Source organism: Hemicordylus capensis, chromosome 4 (genome assembly GCF_027244095.1).
Source record: "Hemicordylus capensis ecotype Gifberg chromosome 4, rHemCap1.1.pri, whole genome shotgun sequence".
NCBI classification, from domain to species: domain Eukaryota; kingdom Metazoa; phylum Chordata; class Lepidosauria; order Squamata; family Cordylidae; genus Hemicordylus; species Hemicordylus capensis.
This window is the reverse complement of record NC_069660.1, coordinates 302,435,354-302,447,476: the sequence shown is the minus strand read 5'-3', so window position 1 is coordinate 302,447,476 and position 12,123 is coordinate 302,435,354. Positions and strand designations below refer to the sequence as shown.

Sequence of the window (12,123 nt, the reverse complement as noted above, 5' to 3'; positions counted from 1 at the left end):
TTTTAAAACAAAACTAGCTGACCCAGGCACAGAGCATCCGCACCTCTAGTTCTCCCCTCTCCTTCCCTCCTCCTCCCTCATTCTCAACCCTCCCCCATCCCTCTTGACACTCCCCCCTTCTCAGCCCCCTCCCTCATTCTCGGTCCTCCCCCTCCTCTCCCCCTCAGCTCTTCCCCCATTCTCAGCTCATTTCGGCCTCCGCATCCCCACTTCCCCCTGCATCTCCCCCACCACCGCTTCCCCTCCCACCACCGCTTTCCCCCACCGGCTCTGATTTCCCACTTCCCCCCTCCACTTCCCCCCTCCCCAGCCACCGCTTTCCCCAGCACCACTTTCTCTCGGTCGACCAACCAGCCATCCATTAGCCTGCTCGTTTGCTTTATCCCTACAACTCGCTCACAAACTCTCGCAAGAGCTGCCACACATGGGATTAGTGACGGGTACGTTGATAGATAGATAGATAGGTAGGTAGGTAGGTAGGTAGGTAGGTAGGTAGATAGATAATTTTGAATAAGAACAAATGCAGACCCCAAACAAGTCTGATGCAATGTGTGCAGATCTCATCATGGCAACCCCTGTTGGAGCGAAGAGCAGCTGAGACTTCTCTCCAGCAGCCCTGGATATTGGGAGAACCCCAGAGAGGGGCTGTATACCCAGTTGCTGTGGTCTCAGACATGAAGGACAGAGGCGTAGGGAGCTTTGTTGTGGCCAGGGGGCAAAATCTGACCAGCGGCTCCCCCTGTCCCCTGGGTGTTCTTTTGTGTGTACAAAGCACACATGCACCCCAAGCCACGCCCCCTGCATCTGATGTCTGATGCATGTCAGATATCAGATGCAAGGGGAAGTGGCCAGTGCAGAGAACACGGCTGTCACAGCCCTGGTATAGTTCCATTTCCCCATCATTGAAAGGGAGCTCCTTTCCCTGGGAGGGATGCAGGGGAGAGGTCAATGCCCAGGCGGGAGAGCGTCTATCTCTTTGAGGAGAGGAGAGGAGAGGGGCATGCCTCATGCTCTCAGCCAGTGAGGTCTTTGCTTGCCAGCTGGGCACGGGAGGGGGCAAGGGGGTGCCCTAGGCAAGGGGGTCAGGGCCCCCCAGACCTTTGGGGCCTGGGGCAATTGTCCCCCTTTGCTCAATGGTTGCTGTACCCCTGATGAAGGGCTACAAGTCTGTGTGAAATCTTCTTCTTCTTCTTCTTCTTCTTCTTCTTCTTCTTCTTCTTCTTCTTCTGCTGCTGCTGCTGCTGCTGCTGCAGCTGCTACTACTACTACTACTACTACTACTACTACTACTACATCATGCTTGAGGTCCCCATCCTCCTCCTCCTGGCTCCCTGACTCAAAACACAGGACAGGAAGAATCTCCTTACTAGCAGCTTTCCCTACATTTATGAAACCAGTCTCGCAAGCTGTGCTCAGTGGCTCTCATATGAGACTTTCAAATCTCTTGGGCAAAGGTGTAAAAAGCCTGCATTTTGCAGGTTACTACAACCCTGCTCCAATTTTCTGAAATGAAAGGTGCTTACAGCCGGATTGCATTATCACAGTCCCATTGCAAAATTACTCTGCAGCATCACCTAGTGGCCTTGAGAAGCATAAACCAAAACCAGATGGAGTTTTTTCACCTGTGTTTAAACTTTGCTTTGCCTTATCAGAAATACTATGGTACTCTGCATCAGTAGCAGGAGTGGATTTATTTTATACCCTTTTATACCCAGCATGAGTCAACAGCCACCGTATACACTTTTCCCATTACATTTATCAGCCTAATCCATTTGTTACTGAAAAAACAAACCGCCCAATTATTACACAGGGCAGTGAAGCATTATGGGTGTTCATTCTATTAAATAAAAGGCAAGTGCAGAGATGGGGGTGTAGATTTATGGAAACCAGTATGGCTCAAAATAAACATATTGCAGTTTGCTGATTTAAAAAAATCCAACATTTTTCTTTTCTGCACTGGAAAGATGGTCAGGTGATGTCAGTTTGGAGCAAGAGTGAGGCTGTGTTTTTGGCAGTGGAAGCTATACTTGGGAACTGATTACTCAATAAGCCATGCAGTGCAGGCATCTGGGACAAATGTCCTCTTTATGACATGGGTAATCCAGCCCTGGGTAGAGCAGTATTATCCTAGATTGCCAGTGAGTAGGAACTGACTCTAAGCAATACCAGCTGGTCCAGGCTAAACAGAAACCACCATGCACTACAGCTGTGTTTCTGAGGGCTGTTTCACACATTATTCAGAGGCAAAGCTGGGTTTGCATGAAATATAAAACTAACAGGGCACTTCAGCTAGCTAGGACACCCTAGGCAGTTGTGTCTGGTGGTAGCAAGCATGAATTGTCCCCTTTGGTAAGCAGGGTCCACCCTGGTTTGCATTTGAATGGGAGACCACATGTGAGCACTGTAAAGGATGGGGCTGCTCTGGGAAGAACATAAGCCTGCTTGCATGCAGAAGGTTCTAAGTTCACTCCCTGGCATCTCCAAGATAGGGCTGAGAGAGACTCCTGCCTGCAACTTTGGCTGCTGCCAGTCTGTGAAGACAATACTGAGCGAGATGGACCTATGATCTGACTCGGTAAAAGGCAGCTTCCTTTGTTCCTACTTCCCCAAGTGGTGACACATTCTAGGGTCAGCACTTTGTAGTTTATCTTCCTTTGGAGGAGAGATCTCAGGAGGTGTATGGCATTTATGTGATTTATTTTGGTGCATTTGTGCAATACATGTACTCGTACCAGGCAGCAAATCATCAACCTCAGCAGCAGCAAAAACCTTGCATCAGACCTCCAGAGAGAGGCTCTGCATTTCAAAATGTCTTCATCTCTCTCTCTCCCTCCCTCTCTCCCTCCCATTCACACATTATGTTCAACACTTGTACAAGTGTATAGTGTGTTGGGAATTCTCTCTGGTAGGAGAAACCCTTTTTCATTATAGCAGAGTGCATAGAGGCACAACACAGTGGAATTTAGTTAGGCATGCGTGTATGCTAAGAGTAAAGTAACTTGGAGCCAGTTCATAGTTTCAAATCAATATAAATAATATTTATTAGATAACTCCATTCTAGATAGGAAAGTGAGGAGTTAGGATCTCTAATCTATCTATCTAGCTGGATGCAGATGGATTCTGCATCTCTGCACACATGGTGCAGGCAGGGGAGAGGGGAGCTTGCATGTTGCAAGGTAGAAAGAAGGGAAGAGAAGGGAGAGAGGAAGGAAGTGGCTGGAAGGAAGGAGCTCCCTAAGATTAGCAATCTACATATCAAAGGGATAGTGTCAGAGCAGCAGAGAAGGAATGACCAATGTCTTGACCCTCTAGCCCTCTGACTCACTAGTCTGTCCTCCACTGTCATTGAGACAAGAGACAGTGCATAGTCCTCCACTTCCAACACAGTGTACACAGGTACAGATCTGTACATAGGTATAGTCATTCACATGTTATGTTGAATGCAGGTACAGAAGTACACTTCCTATCTGTACCATGTATTCGAAAGGCCAGTATCCATTCAGGTTTTTTTTTTTAATGAACACAGGTACAGTCATTCACAACACGTAAACACATGTGCGAACCGAGCCCCCTCATACTCTCTGTCCATCATAAACTGTTCTTTTTGTGCATGCACGCACACACACACTACACCTTACAGCAGCTCTTCCCCATACCTGGTGGAGGGTCACCACCTCTAGACTCTGATGGCTAACACTCAGAAGTGATCTCCAATCTGCCTACCCCCCCCCCACAAAAATGGCCACCCAGCAGCCACAATAAATGGTGTCTTTATGCTACATTTACATGCACACAATGTTGACTTGACACACACTCACACATTATGTTTATTGGTCACATCATTTTTAAAACCCATCCATTAATATCAGTTTGGAAGCAGGTCTTGAGAAGCCAAGGCTCAAGCCAGGAGAGGCTGCAAACTTTTGTTTCCTTTCCTGCAGAAGCAAGCAAGCAGATCAATCGATCAATTAACAAGAAAACAAGGGGGAAAAGACAAGGTAAGTTTGTTAGGGCTAGTCTTTACTAGAGTTCGATATATGGCTGGCTAGGGGTTTGTTTTTGACAGAATACTTTCAGTTTCAGTTGTGCCTAGAGAGACAGTAGGCGGGGATCAGCTTCAGGTGAGTCACACAGCTTGTGGGAGGCTCAGTTTGGAAGCAGCACTTGAGAAGACAAGGCTCAGACCAGGGGATCTTTGTACCTAGAACTTTGTGATCAGGAGTTTGCTAACAGATATCAAAGGGGTTTTGCATGGAGTTTAGCAAGCAAGTGTGTGGGGAGGCATACAAACAGTCAGCCTTTATCACAAAGAAGACACCCAGCATGAGGAGAAAGCAAGTACTACCCAACTTTTGTAACTTTCTTGGAGGACAGAGCTTAAAACCTTTAATTAGCTGACAACTGCAGCTAAGACCTAGCTTTCAGCAAACAAGCACTATATATTCTAAATAGCCAATAAAACCAGTTATGGAGGTAGAATGCCAGCTGATGAAGGGGTGCTACCCAGTGTATTGCATAGAGTGTTGTATATATGACTATCTGCCCAAGGAGCAGAAGTCATAAGTGTGTGCTCGGTGCAAAGAGCTCCTGACTCTCAGGGAAGAAATTTGTTCCCTCGAAGCCAAGGTGACTGACCTGGAGAAGCTCAGAGGTATGGATGAGACCTTCAGGGGCATAGTAGAGGCATCCCACACCCAGGCTGACAGGCTGCTGTCATGGAGAATGAAGGTTTTGGGCAAGGAGGACATCAGTCTGAGGAAGAGGGGAATGCTGCTTAGAAGGGACCCCTTCCTTGGGTGATGTGCCCATATCTTCTCACAGAGAGGATACATCTCCGGGGGTTGGGGGCCTCCTAGTAGTGGGTGATCCCATTATTAGGGACATAGAGAGATGGGTTTGTAACCTGCATCTATATCACACGGTGACTTCCTTGCCTGGTATGAAAGTTGTGGTTGTCATGCAGCATCTAGATAGGCTGTTAGGCAGTGTTGAGGAGGAATCAGCTGTTGTGGTGCACGTTGGTACCAACAAGGTTGGAATTGGAAAATGTAGTCGGGAGTTCTTGGAAGCCAAATTTAGGCTGATAGATAGCATATTGGTCCAGGACTCCCAGGATAGAGTTCTCTGAATGCTACCTGTTCCATGTGCAGGGCCAGTGAAACAGGTACAGCTGATGGGTCTCGATGTCTGGATAAGACGGTGGTGCGGGGAGGAGGATTTAGATATGTTAAGCAATCGGATACATTCTGGGGCAAGCAAAGCCTGGACAAAAGATATGGGCTCCACTTGAACAAAGATGGAACCAAACTGCTGGCACTTAAAATCAAAAGGTTCACAGAGCAGCTTTTTAAATGATGCTTGGGAGATTGCCGACAGGAAGTGGGTAGTATCTGGTTCAGCAAGCAAAATCCCCTAAGGTGCAAGGGTGCAAACATTTCATATAAACCAGAAGGGGGCAGAGCAGAACCAGGCGTAGAGCAGGCATACATGATAGCTGGACAAATGACAGTAAAGGAGACAGCACATGTGTAGGTAAGAGAGTCAGCATATAGGTGTTTATATACTAATGCCAGAAGCCTCTGAGCCAAGATGGGCGAGCTGGAGTGCTTGGTGGCTAACAAAAACATAGATATAGTGGGCATAACACAAACCTGGTAGAACAGTGAGAACCAGTGGGTTCTCTTTAGGCTACAAGGAGACATAATACAGGTATATAAAGAGAGTGGAGAGAGTGGACAGAGAGAATTTTTTCTCCCTTTCTCACAACACTAGAACCAGAGGTCATCCGATGAAATCGAAGGCCGGGAAACAGGGGCGTAGCAAGGTTGGAGGGGGCCCAGAGACAAGATTTTAAAATGGGCCTCTCGCTGATATACACACAAACACAATTCACAATATATTGTGCACTCACACTCGCATCCCCATTATGAATACGGTGAATATCTAGTTCACATTGAATCTAGTTTTTTTACTCTCTGCTCCTGCCGATCTCCAAGAGACTCAACATAATTCATAGGGGGTGCAACATGGGCGGGTGGGGAGTCATGTGATGTGCCTCTGGGGGCCCCTCGAGGCAGTGGGGCCCCAAGACAACTGCCTCCCCTTGCCTAATGGTAGTTACACCCCTGCCGGGAAATTTAGGACCAACAAAAGGAAGTACTTTTTCACACAGCACATAATTAATCTATGGAATTCTCTGCCATGGGATGTGGTGATGGCCACTAGCTTGGATGGCCTTAAAAGGAGCTTGGACAAATTCATGGAGGAGAGGTTTATCAATGGCTAATAGTCTGGTGGCTATAGGCCATCTCTAGCCTCAGAAGCACGATGCCTCTAAATACCAGTTGCAGGGAATCAACAGTGAGAGAGGGGGGATGCCCTCCTCCATCTCTTGCCTGTGGGCTTCTCAGGGGCATCTGGTGGGCCACTGTGTCAAACAGGATGCTGGACTAGATGGGCCTTGGGCCTGATCCAGCAGGGCTGTTCTTATGTTCTTAAAATGCAGTGCACAAAATGACCCTGAACCTGCTTTGAATGCCAAGTCTCAGATGTAGAACCTGTGAATTAAAGTGGTACACTTTCAGAAGTAGTGTTTGCAGACTGAGAGCCAAACCAAATATGACGTGGAAGATCTGTGATCGTGAATCTCCCATGGCTTTTTAGTATAGTAATTCAAATAATTTGAAAATAAGGGAAGCAGTGACTGGGAAATGGGATCTTTCCCCAGCCCTTACCTGTGTGCCCACCGCTCCAGGCAGCTTCCTGCAACAGCGGCACACTCCCTAGCAGCCTGCGCACAGCAGTGGCACATACCTGACCGCACATGTGCAGAGGTCGGCTGCATCCTGCCACTGCGCCACCACCACCATGCGTGGGCTGCGTGGGCGAGCGCCACAGGAGCAGGAAGCAGCAGGCACACAGGTAAGGACCTTCTTACTTACTTTGCCACTCGCAAAGGTGCCACTCGCTGCCCCCACCAGCGCCACCCCCCAAACGGGTTCGTGGTTGGGCAAACCATTTCGCGGAACCAAGAACCGGTCCAAATTCAGACTGGAGCACTAACCTCGGTTGGTGCACATGCCTAGGAAATACACACACTTTTAAATATAGATAGCTAGATAGATAGATAGATAGATAGATAGATAGATAGATAGATAGATAGATAATGTGCATTCTGATGTACAAAAGGGGGAGTGTTGTGTGCTCAAGTAGCGGGCTGATGTAAGAAGTGAAACTAAATAGTCTCAAACTGAAGTCTGAGAAGTGGCTGGTCAGTTTCACCTGAGTTCCCAGCAATGAGATTGTTTTCAGTCTCCTATCTGCAAGCAGAACACTCTGGTTCAGAGTGGCATTGAGGGGAAAGGGATTAAGTTTACTTGTCCTTGGTTGCACAGACACTAACCAATAGGTGCTCATGATACTCACACAACCACATTCCAGACACCTTCCAAAATGGCAATGGCACCACTACTTGGGGAAAGAATTGCATTTCCCTAGCAAGAACGATGTTGCTGTCTGGGCACTGAGGAAATAAGCTAACCCCACCAAGAGAAGGGCTTCCTTAAGAAAAGATGCCTGAACACTCTGTATCAATAACTGGACATTTGCTGTGCCACAGACCAATTGTCTGGAAAGCTCATCCAACCTATTAAGCAATCGCTTAACCTTCACACATTTATCCAGGTAATGTTTAAAAAAATGTAATTCAGTTTATCCAGAGTTCCTTTGTCTAAGTTTACAACACTTCCATGCAGATGTGCAGTGCAAGCTTAAGCACGTTTACTCAGAAGCAATTCCTGTTGAGCTCAATTGAGGTTACGCATTAGTAAGTGTGTTTAGGGTTCGTTCAGTAATCATTCTCTTGCCGCAAAGAACCCTGAGGTTTGGGGGTGAGTAGGTAGGACACAGGAACAGAAGAAGCTGCCATATACTGAGTCAGACCATTAGTCCATCTAGCTCAGCATCATCTACACAGACTGGCAGTGGCTTCTCCAAGATTACAGGCAGGAGTATCTCTCAGCCCTATCTTGGAGATGCCAGGGAGGGAATATGGAACATTCTGCATGCAAGCATGCAGGTGCTCTTCCCAGAGTGGCCCCATTCCCTAAGGGGAATATCTTACAGTGCTCAGTCATGTAGTCTCCCATTCAAATGTATACCAAGGCAGACTCGGCTTAGCAAAGGGGACAATTCATTCTTGCTGCCACAAGACCAGATCTTCTACCCTTGGACCTTGAATGCCTTTTGATCTCCATCCAGCATTTATTAATACAGTCCTGAGTACAGGGGACCTAGATCTCAGTGAGATTGCTTCCACTGCTTCCCCCTGCTAAGTGGGCAAGAAGAATCTTTCAAAGTGTTTGTTCTTTTTACATTTAGCAGGGGGCAAGCAACTGTCCCTATTCAGTCCCAGCACAGCACTCCTTCGGTGTCTGTTGCTAGTGTCTATCTTGTGTTTCTTTTTTGATTGTGAGCCCTTTGCGGGCAGGGAACCATCTTTTTGTTGTTTTTCTATGTAACCCACTTTCAGAACTCTTCTGTTGAAAACTGGTATATAAAGAAGAAGAAAGATTATGATAATGTCTGACATGATGTGCAGCCTACTATTGCCATAATGGTCTTCCCAGGGCCTACTACAACGCGGAGGTAGTGTTTCCTCAGGTTTTCCCATTCCCAACAATGGGGAAACCTATAGACCCCTTGTTTCCAGAACCCCCTGTCGGCTGCTTTGGAACAACATTGGAGCTTGCTTTAAAGTCTGCCGCAACCCCAGGGCAAACCTTTACAGTGCCAGTCAGCTGCAGATCATGTCAGCCCATCCTGTGAAGAACTAGGAATGCTCAACCCCATTTATTTCAATGGGCTTTCATATTCCTAACTCGGCAGATCCAGCAATGAGTTGGCTGTCAACTAGAGCCCAAGATATCTTTGCCAGTTTTTAGACTGATAACACTGAAAGTTCCTGGACCCAAAACAAACAAGAACTTAAATCATAGGTTCCTTGAAGAAAAAGAGCAAAAATGAAGAGAAACTTCAATCTTACTACACGCCTTCATTTGAACACAGGCATCCTTCAGAAGCCATTGTGGACACTGCTCAGGTTCTTAGCTCTTTCTTGGGGTCTCCCCGTCATGTTCTCCAAGTCTCCCAACAGAACCCAGGAAAGGAAACTTACTTGGGCTGCTTATCCATTGTCCTGTGTTCCTCTGCACTGGGCTGCCGATAGTCCACTAAAGGCTTTGTCTTCTACAGCTAACGCATAGGCATGCCATTCTTCTCCTGCTGCTAAGCTCTAGGATTTCCCTGTAGTTATTGTTAACCTGCCAACATATCAGCCACTACAGTAGGGTGGGGCTCTTTAAACATATAATTGTATTCATGGCTTTTCTCATCCGGGCCCAGAATACCCAAGACCGTGCAGTTAAATGAGGCAATGCACACAAGGTAGTTTTGGCTGTGCGTTTTAAGTCAGATCATACAATGACTATCAATCATTTGTCATGTCCAATTGTTTAGAACTGCTCCTCTAGCAACTGCAGAGCAGTGTGTAGAGGAGCATCCTTGCCACATTTCTTTTCTCATGGCTTCCCAAAGAATCCTGGGGGCTGTAGTTCAATGGTGCTGAGAATTAACACTGAACCCCTTTCACAGAACTACAGTTCCCAGGCTTCCCTGGCAGGAGGGTGGGGGAGAGAACATAAGAACATAAGAAAAGCCCTGCTGTATCAGGCCCAAGGCCCATCTAGTCCAGCATCCTGTTTCACACAGTGGCCCACCAGATGCCGTGGGAAGCTACAGGCAGGAGTTGAGGGCATGCCCTCTCTCCTGGTGTTACTCCCCTGCAACTCGAACTCAAAGGCATCCTGCCTCTGAGGCTGGAGGTGGCCTGTAGTCCTTTGACTAGTAGCCGATGATAGACCTCTCCTCCATGAAGTGATCCAAACCCCTCTTCAAGCCATCCAAGTTGTTGGCTGTCACCACATCTCGTGGCAGAGAATTCCACAAGTGGATTATGCGTTGTGTGAAAAAGCACCTCCGTTTGTTGGTCCTAGATTTACTGGCAATCAATTTCATGGGATGACCCCTGGTTCTAGTGTTATGGGAGAGGGAGAAGAATTTCTCCCTATCTACTTTCTCCACATGATGCATGATTTTATAGACCTCTATCATGTCTCCCTGCAGTCGTCTTTTTTTCTAAACTAAAAAGCCCCAGGTGTTGTAGCCTAGCCTCATAAGAAAGGTGCTCTAGGCCCCTGATCATCTTGGTTGCCCTCTTCTGCACCTTTTCCAAGGGGCCAATCTGGAATACAGGGAGTCCCCAAATTACAAATGGGTTTTGTCCCAAAAGTGCATTTGTAAGTCCGATGTTCATATCTCGGAATGCATATAGTTCCCAAGGGGGTTGACTTGTTTGTATGAAAGGGTTGGCATTAATAAGCTGAGGACTTCCTTAATGTAATATATTATGGAGCTTTGTTTGAAAGTACAGGGTTTTTTTAGCTGCGTGTTTGTAACTTGGGGAGTGCCTGTATAGGTCCAAGCTGGTCTGCTTATATATGGCAAGAACATGCATGTCCCTTCCCTCTCCCTGCAAGCCGCTTCCAGTGAGACAGTCTGTCCGAAAATGTGCTTGAGGGAGTGGTTTGGATGAACTGTCCCCTCTCATGATGATAAAATGAAGAACAGTGCTCTTCTTTTATGACTTCTATAATTGTGTGTGGGCAGGGCCCAGTGACAATTAACTGCAGAGGTTTAGTGCTAGGTAGGGCCAGAATTGTTCATTTCTGGCTGCCTGCTGTATATTGAAGGTGAAAGGTGTATGCATATCAGGCATATCAAGAACTAGGGGAGAGTGGGCTTGTATTCACCCTCTCCTCAGCAGCCACTCACGCACCAGCCATACCCCTATGTGTGATGTCACCCATGGGGGCGTGGCCAGCACCCAGAATGGTCAGCAGCATGGTTCTCTGGAGCTCCTTTCACAGCCAGATTCATTGTTGGCTGGATAGTTTCTTTGTTCTCGCCCTCAGTCCAATTGAGGGAGAGAACAAAGAAAATACTCAGCTGCCAACAAAGCCGGCTGAGAATGAGGACGGCTGGAGCTCAGGGGAGGGGCGAGCCAAGCAGCTCTCAGGAGCTGAGCGGCTCAGGTTCTTTGAACCGGTCTGCCCAATTATAGCTCCACCCCTGATGCATATGGAAGTTTACAAATCACCCGCGAGACACACTTGCACACAGCCCCGACAGAGCAGGTAATTTTTAAATGGGTTAAGTTTAGCCTTGCCATGTCCCCTGGACTTTAGGGTAGCCCCTGGATTTCGGCTCCTCCACCCCGCTGCTAAATTCCACCCGGATTTACACGGATTTCAAATGTGCTGCCCAGATTGCCCGGATTTTACTCTGGATCTGATCACATGGGAGGGCAGAGAAGGAGGGGAAAGTATACAAAGCTGTCAAATAAATAAATACATACATAAAATGCAAATTAGTTGTTGCATAATTTGCCTAACATGCAAATTAGACCACCCAGATTTGGGAAGCTTGACTATGGCAACCCTAGTTAAATTTGTGGTGGGAAAGGGCCCCCAAAAGGTAAGATCTGTCTAGCCCAGGACTGCACAACTTCAGCCCTCCATCTGTTATTGGACTACAACTCCCATCATACCCAGCCACTGTGGCCAATAATCTGGGATGATGGGAGCTGTAGTCCAACATCTGCAGGAGTACCGAAGTTGTGAAGCCTTGGGCTAGTCCTTGCAACAAAGATGATTTGGGAAGATATAGTTGATATAGCCCCAATGCATCTTGGGTCTTAAGATGCAAAATTACTCATGTAGTCCCGTTGACCTCAGCGGAATTTATCTGAGCCATTTATGTGTCCCTCTCCCAGGTGATTTGTTTTTCCATATATGCAACTTCTTTCTGCATTATGGAGGTTGTAGCTAGAAGGGAAATAATTTTGCACTAAGCCCCTGTAATATTAAGCAAAGAATTATTTCTCATTGAATGTTATCTTAGGGTATAAAACACCCATGCACAGAAACAAAGCACTGTGCACTAATACAAAGATAGATGCAGGTGCTTTAAGATGAGCCGTGGGTGATTGATGCTGCAACTAATACA

The 12,123-nt window shown here is 47.1% G+C and overlaps 1 protein-coding gene across 1 annotated transcript in view; it reads right to left on the bottom strand.

Moving 5' to 3' along the window:
- Nucleotides 1-6,869, bottom strand: part of FER1L6 (fer-1 like family member 6) — a 160,139-nt gene extending 153,270 nt beyond the window's left edge. Inside the window, exon 1 of the mRNA XM_053245966.1 lies at nt 6,814-6,869. Within this exon, the coding sequence (XP_053101941.1) occupies nt 6,814-6,869 (56 nt within the window). The remainder of the gene's footprint in view (nt 1-6,813) is intronic.
- Nucleotides 6,870-12,123: the final 5,254 nt, after the last annotated feature.